The 21,909-nt window shown below is 39.5% G+C and overlaps 1 protein-coding gene across 5 annotated transcripts in view; it reads right to left on the bottom strand.

The window, feature by feature from the left end:
• The window catches only part of trappc9 (trafficking protein particle complex subunit 9), a 231,322-nt gene that overhangs the window by 99,301 nt on the left and 110,112 nt on the right, over window positions 1-21,909 (bottom strand). For all 5 annotated transcript variants that reach the window (XM_024798279.2, XM_024798280.2, XM_024798281.2 and 2 more), the window contains 2 exons: window positions 15,374-15,516; window positions 2,490-2,600 (listed from right to left, as the gene is read on the bottom strand). In XM_024798279.2, coding sequence (XP_024654047.2) covers window positions 2,490-2,600; window positions 15,374-15,516 — 254 coding nt within the window. The remainder of the gene's footprint in view (window positions 1-2,489; window positions 2,601-15,373; window positions 15,517-21,909) is intronic.

The following is a 21,909-nucleotide window of genomic DNA, read 5'->3' as shown; positions in this document are numbered from 1 at the left end:
TGTACTGACCACGTAAGATCCTCAGCCAGGTGTACGCCAAGGAACCGGAAGCTGCTCACTCTCTCCACAGCAGCGCCGTTGATGGTGATGGGGGTGTGTACTTCTCTGCACCTCCGGAAGTCCACTATCAACTCCTTTGTCTTTGCGACGTTGAGGGTGAGATGGTTGTCTTGACACCAGTGGGTCAGGGCGCTGACCTCCTCCCTGTAAGCCGTCTCATCACCGTTGGTGATAAGACCCACCACTGTAGTGTCGTCCGCAAACTTCACAATGATGTTGGAGCTGTTAGTGGCTGTGCAGTCGTAGGTGTAGAGTGAGTACAGGAGAGGGCTCAGTACACACCCCTGTGGAGCACCAGTGTTCAGTGTGATGGGGGATGAGGTGATGCTGCCCAGTCTGACCACCTGGCGTCTGTCAGACAGGAAGCTAAGGATCCAGCTGCAGAGGGAGCTGCTCAGTCCTAGATCCTGCAGTTTCCTGTCCAGCTTCGAGGGAACGATGGTATTGAATGCTGAGCTGTAATCTACAAATCTATTTGTCACACTTGTATGTTTTAGATGATCAAAAACATTTTAATGTTAGATGATAATAACCTGAGCAAATACAAAACGTATCATTTTTTTGGAAAGCCAAGTTAAATTTCATTTGGCACACATAGGCCTGATTACTGCTACATGTGTTGAATGAAGAAATCGCTTAAACAGAACCTGTCAGACAAAGTGAAGTAACCTAAAAGATGTCAAAAAGAAACACATTGTGGCACAAAAGAAACTCAGGAACAGATATGAAAGAGAAACAAAGTGGTTGACATCTATGAGTCTGGAAAAGGTTATAGCGCCATTTCTAAGGCTTTGGGACTCCAGTGTGTCACGATGAGAGGCTTTATCCACAACTGAAAATGTAGTCAACCTTCCCAGGAGTAGACGGCCTAATTATCAATTACAAAATGAATCCAAGATCGTACTAATGACTCATCCAGGAGGTCGCAAAAGAACCCAGAACAATATCTCAGCTTTCAGGATGGGGTTATCAAACATAAGGCCGGGATGGGGGGGGGGGGGGGGCTAAAACATGTTGAACTTTTAACTTTTTCTTAATTTTACTGCTTGTCCTTCTACTGAAACTTCCACTAAAAAGTCTTCCGGTTTAGTTTGCTTTTTCACTTTCTACAATAGAAATGTCTTTTAAAAAAAAGTGTGTCCAGAGTGGGGCGATCGTGGCTCAAGAGTTGGGAGTTCGCCTTGTAATCGGAAGGTTGCCGGTTCGAGCCCCGGCTTGGACAGTCTCGGTCGTTGTGTCCTTGGGCAAGACACTTCACCCGTTGCCTACTGGTGGTCAGAGGGCCCGGTGGCGCCAGTGTCCGGCAGCCTCGCCTCTGTCAGTGCGCCCCAGGGTGGCTGTGGCTACAATGTAGCTTGCCATCACCAGTGTGTGAATGTGTGTGTGAATGGGTGGATGACAGGTTGTGTAAAGCGCTTTGGGGTCCTTAGGGACTAGAAAAGCGCTATACAAATACAGACCATTTACCATTTAAAATTATAGGACAGTCTGGGCAATGAGCTCCCAAGCACCTTTTCTGTAGTTTCACACATATGTTTCGTGCAATCGAGTCCCAGATTTCTTTCATTAAACAAAGAAACATTTCTTCATCGTGTACTAAAAGTAAGACGTGCTGTTGAAATTACATTTCTTTTTCTTATATTAAGAAAATAAGGATTTAAATGCTATTTACACTGAAAGAAAGGAAATTGTTACTAGTTCAGCCCACTTAAACTCAAAGTGTGCCCCCATTGTAAAATAAATAAAACACAGCACCACTACATTAAATAAAAGAGCTTTCCGAGGGAAAATGCACGTGTCAAGTTCTGCTTTACCTTTCCTATATTTAAGGATAAGCTATGCAGTTCAATAACAAATAAACACTCAAAGCAATCATCGATTGACGTTATTACCTACACACGTCTCATACTTTCTGGCATAACCGAGGCAGATTGTAACTGAGCTACATACATCATAATATACAGACGACTTAATGGTACATCCAAGACTTTCTCAGGTTTATATCAGAATCAGAAGTCCAGGCGCAGCGCAACAATATTTTGCAATTACACCTACAAGTCAGTGTGTTTATATATAACAACTCACAAATAGCTGAACAAATCCATTAAAGACATGTTCATACCCACAGATCATGGCCATAAGCAAATACACGCAGCTATAAGAAAGACGAAAAAGAAACACCTATATTAACATTTAAACACTCGCCCTGCAGAGTTCTAGTCAAGTAGCTGGAAGGCAGGACGTCAATTCATAACTTTGATTTTTGCTCTAGGCAGTAACTAACAGTGAAGTGAACCAGCTCTGAAAGACCTAAAATATTGCCTGAATGCCTCAGGTGAAAGAAAAGAGCCAAATAAACTTGAGAAATTGTTTTGTTTTGACTCACTGAAAATATCTGTATGTTTGTAAAAGTCAAACCTTCCACTCACCTCTGGCATTCGCTGGCGTGGAGAACCAGGTCCTGATTGTTCTTGGCCCTGACAGTGAGTTCGTGCTCTGTTGGGTTGAAGATGTCGAGCAGTAGATGACAATGGCGGGTGCTGTGGACACAGAAACAAGAAGTGACTGTATATTCTGCACCATGCTGCCGTCAGCAGTTTTAGCATTTAAGAAACGCTGCAAATGTTAGGAAGAGGTCCCAGGAGGGTGCTGGAAAAACTCTACTATAATGCCATCCTCACAGAAACATCGAAAAATCAACTTATATTATAGTTTGCATCTAAATATCATGGCACACGTATTATATTATATTATCTCCAGTATAATATTATCTAATAATCCCGAGTTATACATGTCCAGCTATTTATAAATCAATACTTGGTATATATTATCTACTTCTGCATAATGCTTATATATCTAATACGATACCATTTCCTTCCTGTGTTGTTTTATGGTCTACTGATGGTTTTTGTATCTTTATTCTATATTCAAAGTGAAGGAGGTACTCTTAGTATGTCAGTTGTTCAATTGCTCTCATCATTTTCTCCTCATCTGTCATCTGTATTATTTTTCATTACTCCTGTTGTTTTATTTTTTGTAGATTTGTTGTTTTTAAATGTGCTTATAAATGAATTGACTTAGTTTTGCATTATCTATATGGTTCTGTTGCTCGTGTGTTTGGTAGTTTAAGCTGCACCTAGAATGAGATATGCTGCATAAACAAAGTCTTGCTTTTTTCCATTTTGCACAGGTTTACATAATTCACACTCACAAATGCTAAACTTAAAGCTCATCATCTGTGTGCTGCAGTCAGTCTGTAACCTGTGCATACAACGGTTTGCTTATTCATATAGGAGTTCATTATTTTCTAAATTAAATTACCTTCTAAAAATACAGGCCAACATACATGGGCCGACCAAAAGCACGACATCAAGAGAAGACACGGTGTGAAGTACTCATCACTCCTTGTCACAACATCAAAGGTGGCGGTGCTTTCATCAGGCCCACAGGTCTAGCTGGAGCAGGTCATCTCCACATAATACCGCGCCTGCTTTTCTCATGCAGATCATAAGAGGGCCAATTTGTGATTTAGATCAAGTCAGGAGAGATGATGCTGGATTTTCAAAGAGTTAATTTTAACCCCTAAGTAGGTGTTATTTTTTTTCCCTCCATAATGACAGATAAAAGGAAGGACTGTCGCAAAACAGAAGCACACTGACCAGTGCAGCGAGTATATGGTTACATAAACAAGCAGTTTATAGACGTACAGCAACAATGTGACAGAACTTCACGGCTTTACGGTATTATATCTATTATTTGGACTCTTTACATTATAGCGCCAGATATTTGCTTTAAAATCAATATTTACCACATTATTGGTTGATCACGATAAACCATGATAAATGAGTCAAACCTGTAAAAAATTACAGCTAGGACCTACAATTCATTGCCGACATTTTACTTTGTAAACAAACAAACTGTGTTCAAACAGTGAACACAGAAACTATAACTAGGAACAACAGAACTGACACCAGTGTTGTAAAATTTTGTGAAGTCCATTGTTCCATCATCCCTCACATTCACCCTCCTCCCACCGAGCTCTTTGCCTCTTAAATCTCACGGTTAATGGAGGCTTTAGTCGAGCTTTCCCTAGTCCCTAATAAACTGACGTGGCAATTAAAGGAGCATATTTTTAAGGCCTATCCCGGTTCCTTTAATTGTCTAGTTGTCTTCGTTGTCAGATGTGATTAACAGGCAGAAAGGGGGAGGTGCTGATTTATCAACCATCCTGTTCAGCGAAGGAGATCAATCAGGCATCGAGTTAAGAACGCAAGCCTCATTGCTCATGTGCTAGGCACCAGGTAGAGTGACAGAACAGACGGCAATGGAGGCGCACACGATGTGAAGTCACACATTTTTGTAGGCGTTAAAAGACTAAAGGATGAAATGATTCTGCGCAGCGGTTGGACGACTTCATTCAAGATCTGTCGCCGCAACAACTGCCGAACGCCTGTAGACGAAAGCTAAAGATTATGCTTTTGAACTAGTGGGAACTGAGTAATAACACTGAATCATTTTGATAAGTATTCTGAGCTACTACGCTGGGCACAGAGATCTAAGCTGAATAAATAATTCAAATCCGCCAATAGGTTTTCAAACTATTTGTCTCCATTTCAGTCAGTGAATTTTTACATTCCTCTTTGAAAGCAGAGAGGGAGCAAAATTATCCCCAGCGTTTCAAAGTGAACGCACATCCAACCTGCTTCTTTGTTCGTGGTGTACAAAGCAAATCATTCACTAATGAAACAGGAGTACTGCTGCCTTACATACATTTAATATAACTCACAACTATAGATTGCTTGCTTTAGTTGTTGAGCAACACCCTAAAGTTTTGAAGGTGGCAGGGATTCGTTTCATCCTACTACCAACAGATTTCCATGCATATGTGATGACACCTGCAAAAACAGCAGATCATTTTCAGTGCACCTGGTGCTGTGCCAAAGAACAGAGTACAGTGAGTTAATGACTGTCACTGCCTATTCCCGAGAACCCCACAACACTAACAAATGAACCACGAGGTCAGTATTCTACTCATTTGAAGAGGACCCTGTTGCAGAAGAGTAATTCTCCCAGTCTGCCACATATTTCTTTGAAACCACGACCACAAAAAGCAAGACTATGCAAACTCTGTAGGTACAAAAAGGACAACAACTGTTGTTTTATGTTCTGTTTTTCTTGTGTTCTTGGACTCTGCTGGAAATGCTTTAAAATATTTGGCTTTGCATGAACCTCAGTTCAAAGCTAGGTCATGCTGGCTTTGTAAAGCAAACAAATATAGTTAAACGACAGTATATAATATATAGTTAATGTGTACCATTTTCTGTGGACACATCCTACTTTGCAACTGTATATTTTTATCCTCGGACTGCACTAGAGTAGCTTTGCATGACTCTCACTTCAAAATAATCTTTATTTATGGGCCTCGGTGCTGCTACTTCCCTTAAAGACAACTTTCCTCTGATTAGTTTCCCCTCACAAAAAGGTTTGAACAACACACGAGGTGATCTCCCTCCCAGAGCCGTGAAAGTCATAAAGAAAATCCCCCGACTGACATCACACAGAAAGACAAATTGGGGGGGGGGGGGGAAGGAGAGTCTGAGACAGAGTGGTTAGAAAAAGCTCAGTCTGAAGCCTGACCTTTTAACCCACAGGGATTACTTTGTATCTGACTTTGTTATTTGAAGTTTTACGTGTCAAAAAATGAGAAAAAGTATAATGGGTCGACTTTTTAAAAAAACTATTCAATCAAAGTGTTTGTCATTTTGATGTGATTGGGGACATTGTTGAGGCAAGATAGCAGGGTGGTAAAAATAACACTGCGAGAACCAAAAGCGCAAAGATCGTGAGAGCTGGGCCCACACCTCAGTCAGTTCTGCAAATTGCAATCAATACGTGCTGATTTTGCAGGCCTAGTCTGACACAAAAACGTGACATACTCCCTGCACACTAAATGTAATGGCGACTGAAGGGGTATTTTTAGCTACAGCAGCCAGCAATAAGGGACAGCTGACTCCATGTTTATGTCCACATTTAACCACTGAGATTATTAAACACACAATGAATATTTGTTATACACTAAATGTCTTGTCAGCATTTGGACAATGTCCATAAAGAATTAAAATCAAAGCCCAAACAATCCTTTGCCAAAAAAACAGTCAACAGAAAACACACTAAAGAAGAATTAGAATATCATGAAAAAGGTCTTTTTTTTGTACTTGGTGCTAATTAAGCACATGCAGCCACAATCAAAAGAAAGGCTGTTGATTTGAAAGCTGTCCAGATGACAGTCATCACAGCTTGCCTCCTCTCCTCAAGGAGGGTAAGACGCTGAAAAGGCTGGATGTTCACAGAGTACAGCATAGACCACATTAAAAAAGGCGTTGATGGCAAAGGAACAATCTGGTAGGACAAACTGAATCTTTGCCTTTTGTCTTGTCTTCCTCCCATCACCCTCTGACTCGTCCATGCACTCAGTGTTGCGATTGGCATTTGGCATAGAGAAAAGATTTTAGACACTATTTCTTATGTGCACAATGAACTTTTCCACGTGTCTTCTGTCCTGTCATGGCTGCCTCACCATGAACCTGGCTCTGCCGGAGGTTTTTAGATTTTCATAAGATACAAATCATAATCATCAAAATGACAACAAAAAGGCTGAAAACAAATATGAAACTTAACTTTTTCACGATGTTCTCAGTTTTAGAGATATACTCGTATTTTAATTTTTTAACAGTATCTCCACATGGAAATAGATTTTATCTCTCCGAGTTTTACTTCACCTCTCCTTGACATTTTTCATTCACTCCAAAATAATTTTCACATTAAAATTTCGACATGATACCCAGTGAGGGCTGATGTCAAAACTTTTTCACAGCCCTACTGTTTACCAGAAAGTTGTGATATCTGCCAGCAGTGGAGGCTGATCTCCATATTCTCAGTGAGGCCTCAGTCATACAAGAGAATGTGAGAGGTTTTTCACTCGGGTGCCTCGTGACCTGACGCTAAATAATGTTTCGTGTTCTTTTACACATCGTACGTGGCAGCTGTTACACTCAGAATTCAGATTTATGCAGAGGAACAGTTTGTAGTAAAATCTGCTAAAATCCTGCGCTCCACACACACTCAGTCCCCAACAATTTCTAACAGAAGACTTATTAACACATATTTATCCATCTTCAGTATCGTCTCATTTGCTATCACATTGTTTTAAGAGAGCAACACATGCGTAAAACCTGAACTATTCTATTTTTTTTAGTACATTACTTGTTCCCTTATTTTTGAGCCACAAATTTATGCTGTTTATGCTGGTCATTAATGAAGTGAACAAGCTGCATCTGTTTATAATTTCTAAATGATGAATTTTCCCCACTTAGATGGGGCCCATTCTCAGCCTGATGTGTGGTTTCTGTGCACGCCACCGCTGGCAAGTCTGCCCCTGGTTCATACCACAACAGAATTGAGATTTATCACAGGCAATTGTGGTATTATCACAAACAGACTGCATGTAAGGGCCAACTTGATCCAGTTAAACTAAAATTGATAGACTGACTCCATCCTACTGCAGTTTTATCCCTGTCTTACAGCTAGCTTGACGCACCAAAGCCAGTTTGAAGTTTTCAAAGGCACATTGTCACAATTACTTTGCTCATGCATGTTTCCAACGACCGTTTTCACTGATGTGACGTAGCCTGAACTATGCATGATTAACAGAATGCACGTCCATAAAATTTTCCTCCTCAACAGCAAAGCATTTTTCCAGGTCAACACAGTGCTAAGTGAATAGGATTTTAACAGGTTCCTGTAAAGTATGGATCACTGAGCATTTCACACATCCTGCCTATTCATCACATTCTTTAAGAGATCTGTCAACTCACTCTGAAGAGGCCCAAATGAACAAAACGCTACTGAATTGTGTCATAAACATTATGAGTAAAAGGTCAAATAAGATGTGATCGGTAGAATAGAGAAAACTCAAACTGGCATTTAACTTAGACTATAAAAAATATAAACTGCAGGCATGGTGGTGGGTATGTTGGGAGGCTTACTGAGAATATGGAGATTGGTTATCTGACAACCAGATAACCAATTGAAAAAGGGTTTACAATGTCAATAAAAGCGTATTTTATATCAGTAAAAAGTAAATATTATATATAGACACTGCTCCCAGAAATTAAAAAACAAAAAAACAAAACAAAAACACACACAGAAAAGAGATCAGGTCTCAGCAGAGGGGGGAAAAAGTCATGCTGGAAACACAGATATGGACTGTGTCAGGAAAGAAACTAAAATGATCGACCTACAGAATTCCCAGACACCCAAAGTGAAAAAATGATGCAGCAGGCTAGTCCATGAGAAGTCCAGCAACTCTAAATGGTACTCAGTAGTTTGTATGACCCCCACGTGCCTGACAATGTCAGGATAATCCTCAGATAGTGTCCTTTTGGAATTCTTTCCAGATCTATTCTATTGGATTTAGGTCAGGCAACCGTGGTTCCAGTCAGTTCTTCCAGGAACTACCTGCATACTCTTACCACATGAGGCCTGGTGGTCCTTGGTTCCACCAGGAGGAACCAAGGACCCACTGCACCACCGCAGGATCTTACAGTGGGTCCAAGGACTTCATCCCAATACCCAATAACACGTGGGGCGCTGTTGCCCAGCCTGTTGAGATCTGTGTATCCCTCTATTGATATGATCCTGGCAGTGCTCATCCTGTTCCTGCTTGCACGAAGGAGCAGATACCGGTCTGTGGGGTCCAGGTATCGCCTCATGCTACCAGTAGTGACACTGACCGCAGAAAAACACAAAACTAGCGAAGAAACTGTCAGAAAAGATGAGGGGGACATCAGGGGCCTTCACGTGGGTTGTCTCATTGTTCCCCCACTAGTGCACCTGCTGTTAATTTCATTAACGTCAAAGCACCTGAAACAGATTAACAATCGCTCGGCTACCGAACGAGAAACAAAAGGAGATGGAAATCATGTTGTGTTATTTTAGGCACAGAACCACTGCAGTGGGGCCGGCCATGGGGGGTTGAGGTGTATGGGGAGAGGAGAATCAGGACAAAGTATAAAGTTGAGTGAATGTAATTTATGTTTGGAAAATCCCCAAACACTTATTGAACCTGGTCGTTTTTTCATTAAAGACTGATTTGAAAAAAAAAAAAAAAAAAAAGACGGGTGGGTGATCGTCTTGAGCTTTCATTTTCTTAAGGGAGCTCCTGCCAGGAGAAGGTTTTGATAACCACTAATTTAGGGTGATTAAGTTTTACGCTTTCACATCGTAGACAGATGATGTTGTCAAGCACAGCATGTACTCGTTCATTTGGCTTACTTCAAGGTATTTGATCTTGATATGATTTAGTAAAATATTCCATTTTTCAGCCAGAGCTGACAAGAAACAAGCCTGACTAGACTACACTCAGCAACCCTCAGTTTTAAACAAATTGTGAAATTTCTCACATTCTCTTTGCTCATAAGAAGCCTAAAGGTTAAATCAGTTTGTTGGCGGCCAGATTTTGTCCCCTAATCTTATTTTGAAGAAGAAGGAGACAAAAAAAGCTTCTCCCTAATTCATAAAAGGTCACTAAAGCGTATGGCTATGCATAAGGAGATATGACCTTTTGCACATTTGCCTAATGTGCAAGCCACTATTTTATTTTGACATAAACTTATTTAATTTTACTTTTCACTTTATTCACATTGTGTTCCTTACTTGATATAAGCATATTTAAAATGCTGTGCATTTGTTCTGGAAGCTAAGCATTTGCATTGAGAACAGCATAACTCAGAAAAAGAGACACAGAGACAGACGAGTTAAAGTTCTTCAACAAGAGTAGAGTGGTAAATGAGATGCAGAGGTCACAGCAGAATGTAACTCGTTAGCGTAATCTGCTGGTCTGCTGTTATAACACTAATATTACTGTACATATCAGGTGGTGACATGCTGGTGAAAGTGTGAGCAGTGAAAAAGGCAAGCAGGGAGTCAAAGGAGGACAGTAAAAGGTGAACAGCAGACGGTGGCAGCTATCTTATTAGCCGTGATGGAAACATTACCCAACACTGATGAGGGAGCCAGTTAGCTAGCTAGGTGACAAAACATGCCTCACTGGACAGTAACAGTGAAGGACAGAGACAGGAGAAAGAATCACAACTGCATGGAGTAATGAGCAGATTTAGCTTTGTAAAGCTGTATTTATTCTTCTTTGTCTGCACCTGTGGATCATTGCGAGTCATCTCTAGGACACATTCATGAGTTGATGTCACTAGCAATCCAGCAACACACAATTCTGGATTAACCATACTCAAAGCCACCCACTTGTTGGGAGCAGGTGAGATGATTCTTTTACAAAATGTCATGCATTTATTAGAAAACAACACTTAGATAACAGACAGTCATGCACTAGTTGAATTCTACAACCACAAAATCAAAAGCTTTACCATACAGCAATTTACCAGCTAAACAAAAGTCTTGTTTTATTCTGAATTTAACAGTGATGCCAGGAAGGAACTATATACTATACCTGACAAATACGAAGCGCTACCTTTAGTTGAATTAATTAATTACACAGCCATATGAAGGTGACTACTTGGGCATTAATAACACAAATCTAACTAGTTTCAGCTTTTTTCCCCCCATACTGGTTCTGAAATACAATTTTCATATTTACTATATCAGCATTGGTACAAACTGTGGTCATGTGAACTATGTGATGGTTCCCTTTTAAGTCTGCTTCACATGTAACTTGATACAGAACATGGCCTGAGTTAACTGTTTTATTAGTTCAAAAGAGAAATAATAAGCAACACTGCACTGTTTTATCTGTTGATATTGTTTACATCCACTAATCATTAAATACCAGTGTTTCCCCAATAGTGAATTCATTGGAGGGCAGAAAGAAGAAAAAACAGGAAAAAAAGAAAAAGTAAAAAAAGTAAAGTAAGTAAAAAAGAAGATGATGATGAAAAGGAATAGACTGGATGAGGAGAACGGTGGAGACTAAACACTGATGTAAGCGGCTGCTCTACTACTACACAAATAAGGAGGATTTCTCCTGGTTTTCTTTCTCTTTTTAAGAGACATAAAGAGGAACCGATAAGTAGAGAGACAGGAAGGGGAGGAGAGGGAGAAAAACAGAAAAACAGATCGTAAGGATAAGCTGCTGTATTATTGAGCAGTTTCGTACCACCACTTCCAAATTCTCTCAACTTCTCTTTTTTTAAAAATTCAATAGTGCTTATCAGAACAAGTAACGCTGACTCTTCAACAGGAGAAATTCAAACAAAATGAATGTGTGTGGACTCTGCATGGGTAAGCAGATAATGGGTTTTTGAATAAATGTTATTACACTGTGAGCCCCATGTGTCTGAAATATTTATTGTAAACTATCTCAATCCCTCATCTGTGAGCCTTGTAGAGGTGGTCTTAGAAGGTCCAGACGTGCTTTTATTTACTCTGTGAGTGTTAAATGGTAACAGTGATGCATCAGTGGATGGTCAAAGGTCGTTTCAAACACAGGTGCCCCCTATGTTTGGTGCTGCATGTTATTAACACAGTAAGAAAGGAAAGTTGGCGGCACCGACTTCTATCTAACACCTAGTTTGCTGAGCTGTGAAAAAGAGCACTTATCCTGATGTTTTTGTTTTTATATTAATTACATATTTCAGATCATCATCGAAACATTTTAATAGAAGACAAAGCTAACCCGACTAAATACAAAATGCGCTTTTTAAACGATCATTTCGTTTATTAAAGGAAAAAGGTTATCCAAACCTATCTGGCCCTGTCTGAAAAAGTAATTGCCTCCTAAAACCTAATAACTGGTTGTGCCACCCTTGGCGGCAAGAACTGCAATCAAGCATTTGAAATTACCGGCAATGACTCTTTCACATCGCTGTGGAGGAAGCATCTCAATTAGATTTAAGTCGGGACTTTGACTAGGCCACTCCAAAACCTTCATTCTGCTTTTTTGCCATTCAGAGGGTGACTTGATCGTGTGTTTCCGATCGTCGTCTGCTGCATAATCCAAGTTTGTTTATTTATAAGGACAATTCAAGTTAATCGACATTCACACCTAAATACATCATGTAAATATGTCAGATTTAGCCACATAGACAAACTTTCATCTATAGTATGCGAATAAGTAAAATACAGAAAAACGTAGGAATTAAACTTATATCCATATACCAACACGAGCCCGAGTTTCAGGACATGAACTAATAGCTGGATATTCTCCTGCAGGATTTTCTGGTAGCAGAATTCATGGTACCCTCAATTGTGGTCCAGGTCCTGAAGCAACAAAGCAGCCCCAGACCACACTACCTCCCCCATGTTTGACTGTTGCATGATGTTCTCTTTATGAAATCCTGTGTTAGTTTTTACACATGATGTAACCTTCCAAAAAGTTCAAGTTTGCTTAAGCAGTCCACAAAATCTTTTCTCAACAGTTTTAGGGATCATCATGATGTTTTTAGGCAAATCCCAAAATGTTGATTTTCTTCCTCATCCTCTCGAGTCTCAAGAAGTCACTGGGATGAGTGACGAAATGTTTCTGTTCAGATGAATGGAATCAACTTTTTGGGATTTCCTCTTACTACTCTTTGTATTCTTTCTGGTCAGTAACAGATTTTACTTTTAACTCTCCAATGGATGCCACGCTTACCACCGTTTCAAATCCAAATCCTTGGAAATGGCTTTTTAACCCTTTCCAAACTGATATATGTCAATACTTTCTTTCTCACTTGTTCTTGAGTTTCTTTAACTTTTGCACGATGTGTTGCTTTTAATGATCTTTGGATGACTTCACTTGGTCAGATAGGTTCTATTTAAGTGATTTGATTTAACAGGTCTGGCAGTAATTAGGCCTGCAGGTGCGGCTGGTCTAATTCTATTAACCATATTTCTTTGAGTAAAGTTAACAACAGTTACTCAATGAAAGAGCATCATTCTTGCAGGGCAATGAGGAAGTGATGTAGTAACAAAATTCATAGAGCGTTAGCACAGGGTTTGTGCACATTTCTCTTTGAAAATAGCACTGCAATTGAGAGCAACGACAGGCAGCTGAAGGAGAATCATTATGTTTCTGATATAATTTGACGTTTGACGACAGTGTAGGTCCTGTAGGTTGAGGATGATCATTCTCTAAAAAGAAAATCTGATGGCTGAAGAGACGATCTTATTACAAGTAATTCCACCATAAAAATCAGAAATACCCAAAACTCGGCTTTAAACATTCAGAATGAGAAAGAGCTAAAGGTAAAGACAGAGGCCGAGTTTTGGGACACACTCATTCTGAACATCTCCCCTCTCATTCCAATAAATGAACACTTTTAAAAGCAACTATCCTAACCACATCGAATAATTTCAATGTTCTGATCACTCAATGAGTAAGAAAAATCTGACAAAGTGTTTAATGCTAGTTTTTGGTACTAGCCAAGTTTTCAAGGTATTGTGCTAAAGACGTTTTATGAATATCTTTATTATATATTTAAAAATCCCAATCCTAAATTTACCTTAAGCAACTCAGATATAAAATACAGCACGCTCTGCACGAGACTCTCCATGCAAACATGGAAAGGGGCCAAATATTCACACATTATGTCAACAGTACAGTCTGTCTGTGGGTGAGGAGACTTCTTGCACGTTAATATGCACTGCGGTTTTTGAGCACCTTGCTTTTGGGTTGGTGAGGGCCAAGGACTGAAGATATAAAGCCCACTGAGTCAGTAAATGTGGAATTGAGCCATAATAAATTTTCTCCATAAGAAGAAAGAAAAAGGTTAGTTCACTTTAGAGGAGTTTTTAAGACTCAGTCTACTGAAACATTTCTAAACCTTTCAATTTCAGCACATTTCAAATATTTTCAGATCTAGTTGATAACCAATAGATACTGTATAATAGAGCTGTGAGGCTGAGAGAGCTAAGGGTGCTATAGAGATAAGGGAGAGGGGGCTGTGATGACAGGGTGATGGTATAACAGTCGGTGCAGCACATCTATCAGCACAGTGCCAAGATTGATGGCTTAAACTGCAGATATTATTACTGCTAATGATTCACCTCAAGTGGCCATTACTCTGCTATGATCCGTCTCCCTTGCTTGGAGTTTTTTCACGACAGTTGGGGGAACTAAAATAGTAAAGTGAAGCGAGACAGACCAGGGAATAAAAGTGGGTGAGGATATGTGAGGCCATGAATATCCATTCAGTGTGCCTGCTCCTATCTGACCCATCTGTGAAAATATCATCTCTATGTCCTCGGGTTTGGTTAACAATAGTGTCATAGCAGGGCTGCTGCTGCAGTGGTTAAAGAGAATGTCAGTATCTGCTCCCCAAATCAAGAGAGAAAACTGTGTATGACGCAAAATGAAGCTTTAAAAATGAGATTTATCAACAGTTGCTGTGACAAGGGAAGCTCTGTGATAGGTTATTATTCATTGCTTGTCTGCGACTGCAGTCGCTAATGTTGAGTTAGTATTGTTATTTTATCTGTTTGAATGATGAGGTTACACGAATAGCCCGGTAAGATATAAAAGCTGCATGGAAGTTGAAAGTCACAAGATCAAAAATTGAGGAAGAACCATTGAACTCAGACTTAACTTCTTCCCACGCACAACGGACGCTAATGTTTTTGTCACTTTTTATGGAATCAAACTCAAAGTAAGGTCAGTACTTCCACGTTTTAAACGCTGCACGCTCATACTCTCTCCTGCACTCGATATATGATCCACTGTTGATCTGCAGACAGCTGTTGTCACGAATGTCGCACTCGCTTACGTCACTGTCATGAGACATTCTCGCAAAAAAAAAAAAAAAAAAAAATTACAGTTTTAGTAACGCAGTGTTCCTACGGGAAAGTAACGGTAATCTAATTACCGTTTTTGCAATAGTAATCCCTTACTTTACTCGTTACTTGAAAAAAGTAATTGGATTACAGTAACGCTACTGCCCATCTCTGTTAATAGGCCAGCAAAAGATTTAGAAATTATGATTATTTACGATACTATTTATGACCATTCATTCATTCTGTAATTTATTATTCATACCTTTTTGTGCACTTCATATCCACTTTAAAGTTTACCGCGTTGTGTTTTGTTGCGCTTTTGAGGCGATGTGGGACAGTTTGTACTACGTATGTCAGTACAATAAAAATAAATGGTTATCTTCTCATTATTATCCTGTTGTTCACCAAACTAGCCCACCAGTCTCTGCAGACCCCACATTCACTCTTTAGATAAACTTCTTTATGTAAAAATTTTGATTTTTACAGTAAAATAAACATAAAAAACAGAAAGGCTATACAATTTTTTAATAGTTACCTGGTAGCAGGGAGGGTGCTGACTCGGGTGAAAAACACTGAAGGTTCCACATCAACATGGACACCCAAAGACAGCTCCCTGTAGTAGCCTTCAACTTTGCCTGCTCCCCCCGAGTACTTGAAGTTCAGCACCGCCTCCAAAGTCTGCAAAAGAACAGACGAGGGGAAAAAATGTAGATCAAAACAAACTAAAACAAGCAGGCACAGGTGTTGCAAAGTTACTCCAAAACAGATGATTCATGAACAACATGTCACATCCTAAAACTGAGAGGAGAAGGTGTTGAGTGTGGGTGAAAAAGCGTGGATTTTCTGGCTGTGTGCCACTATAATGGGGGGAGGGTGGTGGAGATTGGACACACAGAATTACTCAAAGGTACTCTGTGCTGGGGAGAGAGGAAGGGCCACAGGATAAGCAGCCAAGTGGGCGAAGCGTGGGGAAATTAAAAGTGGCAGTTTATGGTGAGCGAGCACTAGCTGACTCAGGCAATGGGGCTGAAACAGGGTAAAAGGATCATCCAAGGTCCTGCTTTTTTTTCTTATGCAGCATATATCATCTCTCTGAAAATTGCTGATGGAGGAACTGGCTGCGCCTTTCTAGAGAAAAAAAAAAATCACTGATTCCTTGATTATTTTCGCTCTTTGTCCACTTTTGTGGAGGCTGAGAGCCAAAATGGAATGATTTGGAGCCTGCTGGCTAGACGGCTGACCTATTACAACCTTAATGAACAAAGCAGAGCCCACTGAGCAATGAGAGATAACAACATTAGAGAGAATTATTATTATTGTACATTCGACAGCTTAATTCCAAACTTACACTTATCTGGTACGGTTCTGGCTTTATTTCACGTTCTGGTATATTTTCATGTTCTACAAACCTACACTCTTCCTTATACATTATAATGCCCTCCATGGCGCCATGGATTCCCATGAAAGCTATTCATCTTCCCCTTAGGATGAAACCATTAGCATGCTTAAAAGAGTATCCTTTCTCTTTTGGGTGCAGATGTGCAGCTCAGTCTTGTCCTGTTATGTTGCCTGTGACAGAAGCTCTCAGCCACCGATGATGCCGTCTTGAGATGCCTTTCCTTGCGACTGAACCCAAAATGACAACTTGACCCTTGTAACCTTAATGACTCACATGATGGCAGGGTGGGGAGCAGTGTTTCACAAAGGACTTACACCTTGGCTTATGTGACCCTTAAAGACTGACGACATTATTATTATTATTATTATTATTATTATTATTATTATTATTATTATTATTATTATAATTATAGGGTAGATCAGTTGCTCTCAGGACCACCACCAAGGGGAGAACCCCACTGTGGATTAAACATTAAACATATGGGACTCCATCAGTTTTTAGGAAGGAATAAGGAAGAGTGTACTAAGGTGTGCCTTAGTATTAAGCTTTGTAACCTTACATGTTCAACAGAACATTAACAATGTTAAACACCCCCAAATTATCCAGATTCACAGAAGTTAGTAAACCTAAATATCATGAAGCTGATACGAGTTGATTTTCATCCAGCTTAACCAGACATTTCAAAATGAGTAGATATTTCTAAGCGAATTCATCTATTTTGTCTTATTTAATTGTAACATAATCTTTCCCACACTGCAACAGTGTAATCTACATTACATTACTACAACCAGATGATTTCATTGACCAACATGAAGGTCAATGAAACAAGACCTAAGCAACTCAACAAACAAACATACGTTTCAGCTTTGCTAATGCTAATGCTTTCCAGACATGCTCACTTAGGACTCGACACTAACTAAAACTGACAAACAGGTGCTGGTTGGTCTTTTATTCACCTTCCTCTTGCATTTAAAAAAAATCATATTTAGTACAGTCTGACTGCATGTGTAACGCCACAATCAGCCAGAGAGAGCTCTAATGACGCTGTCTTATGCTTTACATACACACATGCTGAAGCAGACGTAAAAATTGACATGATTACAGTAATAAGTGGTGTTTGCTTAATCTGCCAAGTCGTTCAGGTTAATTAAAAATGAGTTAAATTACCTGAAAAAGTAAGAAAATGTTAAATGGAGTGGTGGATAATATAAGGGGGCAAATTGCAATGATGTGTTGTTCATTAGTGAACTCATTCAAATGGAATCACAGCTACTGCATTAAGATATGTGCATCAACTTTGAGATGTTTGATCTTAAAGCAAATGCACAACTTTGTTATTTTTAAGCAGCAGTCACCTGACTCCTATTTTCAAAACTGTCTGTCACAATATCCTCTTCACAGTAATGAACATTACATCTTTATACATAAAAAAATAACTAGTTTGTGGGGGGACTGACAGAATAAGACATGGACAGTAACAGTATAGTGTGAAGTCTTTGGACTTATAAAAACACATGGTACAGTGGTAAATGGTAAATGGTCTGTATTTGTATAGCGCTTTACTAAACCAGTCATCCACCCATTCACACACACATTCACACAAGCTACATTGTAGCCACAGCTGCCCTGGGGCGCACTGACAGAGGCTGGATCCTGGAATGTTGGTCATACATCACATCACCCAATGAGTCTCAAAAACAGTGATGGTTTGACAAAATGTAACAAAGGTCACTAACTTTTAAATTACAAATAAATAACTATACTAGACAAGGTACGGAAACAGTATGTAAGTAATACAGCTGAAGCCTATGATTTATTACTGGGCTGTACATAAATGCATTGATGTATATTTAAAATAATGCATGCAAGCCAAAACTGTCTTAAATGACACATGACCTGAAACTGTGTTTCTTGCACTAATTTGGCTTCGAGTGGAAGAACAAGAAGAGAAAAAAAAGACAAAAAAAACTTTACACTTCACTGAAAGTCATCCATCTGTTAGTGGCAGATCAGTGTACTCAAATGCCAAACAGCTAGAATAATGTGCTGTTAAACCCCTGGTCTTAGTATCATATCAACAGCATCAGAATGCTTAATTTTAAGTCCAACCTTGTGATCCAATGCAAAATAAAACAAAGGCTGCAAATGAAAACTCTGATATCCTCCGAATACTTTCGTCCTCTACTACTGTGAAAGTGAAGCGGTGGAGCCAGTCTGCTTTGGATCTGGACGAAGAACAGCTGTCTTACAGTTCCAAGAAGAGACAGACTCACGCTGTGCTGGCAGCAGAATGAAAGGAACAGCATGTTGATATAAATCTCATTTAAATTGATTGACTAAATTCCCTCTGCTTCCTTGAGTAGAGAAACCGGTTGTAGACAGTTTCCAGGATAAGTCCACATTTTCTCTCACTTGTTTTCCTCCAACAAAGAACAACTTTATCCTCCTAACACCGTTATCTAAAGCTTTGCTCTGCAGCAGAACTCGTCTGTTGTCAAAATTATTTTAAACACATCAAACAGCCATAACATTGCACTGGGACACAAAATGCTTCATTCAAACAAACAACCGATGCTTCATATCTCGACAGTGTATTGCAACATATTTGTTTATAGTGAGTATTTCTAACAGTGAGACATAAAAAGATATGCAAGTCATTTTTCCTCCAAGCCGACCCGTTGCTATGTTACGTAAGTGTCATCTTGTGGCTGCCTATGTGGTACTAATAACTTCAACATGATCCTCTCGAGGATCAGCGATTGTCTCAGCGACACTATCAAACAGCGATTGTATACTCTGATTCTCTCTTCAGTCCAGGGCCAGCCCCTGAGCTCCTCGTTCATTCAATTCTCGCTCTGCTCTTGGCCCTCTTAGGACTAAACGCCAATCACACCATGCTAAAAATACGTCCTTCTGTAATGAGCTGGCTGTGCTAGGAGCATGCCAGTAACAACACACTGCTTTAATAGCACAACACAATGCCTGGCTGCAAAGATGCATAGAAACATCATGATCAGTGAGAATGCCCAGATTTGAGCAATGACTTTACCAAAGTGTTCACCATCACTGACAACTAGAGGTTGTATTTGGTGTGTGTGTGTGTGTGTGTGTGTGTGTGGGGGGGGGGGGGGGGGGGGGTGTTAAAGTCTCGTAGTTTGTGACCAGCAAAAAAATTTAAAAAAGGCAAAGCAAGAGGAAATAAATTAAAAGAGCTTCAGTTAATTTATTCTAGTGAATGGTTATCAGCCTTTTGTGAAATAGGATAAAGCAGGAATACTGACAGAACTGAAATAACAGTGACAAATATTAAAAGTGACACTAAACCTGTAAATCTGCAATGATCACCACACTAGCATATGTGTAACTGCTAAGATTAGCCACAATAAGCAACCAAATAAATTCAGTTTAGTTCTAGTCAGTTTTACTGCACTTGAGTTCAACTTTTCAGCTGTGCAAAAACAGCAACGCGTCTCAAAACAAATTGGTGTCTCTCAAAAAAGTCCATAAACACCTGGAAACTGAGGACACCAGCTTGCTGGAGTGGAGAGTAAAGTCGTCCCATTCTGACTGTTCCAACAGTTCTGGCTGATCTTTCACATACTTTTTGTTTCTTGACGCTTTAAACGTGTTCAACTGGTGAAAGGTCTGGACTGTAGGCAGGCCAGCTTACTACCTACTCTTCTACTAAAAAGCCATGCTGTTGTGCTAGATGCAGTATACAGTTCAGTATTGTCTTGCTGAAATATAAGAGGGCTGGAATGCTCGAAGAACTGTGTACCAATGGTGTCTTTCCAGATGTGTAAACTATATATCCATAGGCAATATATATACATATCCCCATACATGCAGACTTTTGTTTGTTTTATTCGATGTGCTTCCCATGACAGAATTGTGGCCATTTTTAATGCAGCACTGCCCAATGGCCTGAAGATCACATATATCCAACATTGGTTTCCAGCCTTATTCATTGCCCACAGAGATTTCCCTAGATTTTGCTAAGATTTACAGACATTACATTTATGTAGAGGAACATTACACTGAAATTGGTCACAATTTGCAAACAGGTTTTTTACAGATTAATTAATTTTCATCCAGCTGTAATTCTGAGAAACTCTCAGGTGTAAAAAGAGGATCTTAGACATGTTACTGACCGGCTCCCAGTTGACCTAATGAGCTACAAAATGTTCTCCAGCTGTTTTTTTTTTAGTACCACTTACTTTTCCAACCTTTTGTTACTCACACCTAATTCAAAATGAGCTCATATTTTATTAAAGCAGTAATATTTTCTATTTTAAACATTTGATACGTTTTCTGTTGTGAATAAAATGTGGGTTGATGATTGCATTTTATTTCTATTTACATCTTACATAGTGCCCAAAGTCTTTCAGAATTGGGTTAGTGTGAATAGTTTAAAACAAACAATACATTTGGTTAACGTATCTCATAAAAATGAATCAGTTTTCTTACATATTTTAAAATAATTGAATTAACTCTACAAATAGAGAACTTGCAAACTATATTTAGATTGAGTAAAGGCTTTAATATTTGATATTTGATTGCTTTTATCCAGACCTTAGTTATCGTGTCTGAAAGATGCGTCTCAGAGTCTCAGTCTCTGCAAAATAAAACACTATCAAAGGACGTAATTCTCAAAGACAAGCACACAATGAGATATGTGAAAAATAAAAAGGCATCTCGGATTACCATCGGAATAATAGTACAGTAATGTGTAAAAACGGCTCCACACTAAACCCAAAGATCTTAACTCTAAGAAGAGCTGAAGAATATAAAAGACCTTGAAGATCGTTTTTGCTGATTATTCGCTTCAAACCTTGGTGAGAGTGCAAGGAACCAAATGACATAGAAATGATTCAGGATAACAGCTGGAAGTTAATATTATTGCTATCTAGCTTGTGCTAAGCCATTTATAATTGCTCACTCTGCACCTGTGACTTGGTGGTAAAAAATCCACACAGGTCAGTGGACACAGGACAATGCTTACCTCTGCACAACTGTTCAACAGCTTAATATAAAAAAGGGACCAAAAATGGTGAATCTTACCAAAATAAACTTACATATCCAGACAGAGAAGAAAACAGGGTGTTTTCTTTGCACCAACATCTTTGCAAACCTTATGCCAGCAATGACACGAAAAGACCGTTTACATTTTTAGAAACCAATTTAATAATAATAATGGATACTTTATTGATCCCCATGGGGAAATTACTTGTTTTTCTCTGCATTTGACCCATTCACTCAGTGAAGCAGTGGGCAGCCCACTAAGCAGGCGCCCGGGGAGCAGTGTGTAGGGACGGTACCTTGCTCAGGGGTACCTCAGGGTAGCCGTTAAGTGGATTCGAACCGCCGACCTTCCGATCATGGGGCGACCACTTTACCTACTGAGCTATCCCTGCCCCAATTTGCAACCATTCCTACACATTTTTATGCCTGTATTGATGTTTTTCTACATGCTTGATAATAACATCACAATTAAGCTGGTTTAAATTAATATAAATGTACTACAGAAAACCACCATTGCCTTGTGTCTTCATTGGCCTTTTTTAAAATCTTTTTAAAAACACTTACTCACTGCAGACAGGACACGGATGGCAGATTGGCTTTTACCTTGAATGCCATCACGCCACATTGCTGTGTTGTGTCACAACAAAACC

This window comes from Maylandia zebra, linkage group LG22 (assembly GCF_041146795.1).
Source record: "Maylandia zebra isolate NMK-2024a linkage group LG22, Mzebra_GT3a, whole genome shotgun sequence".
In the NCBI taxonomy this organism is placed as follows: Eukaryota; Metazoa; Chordata; class Actinopteri; order Cichliformes; family Cichlidae; genus Maylandia; species Maylandia zebra.
This window is presented reverse-complemented; position numbering and strand designations above follow the sequence as displayed.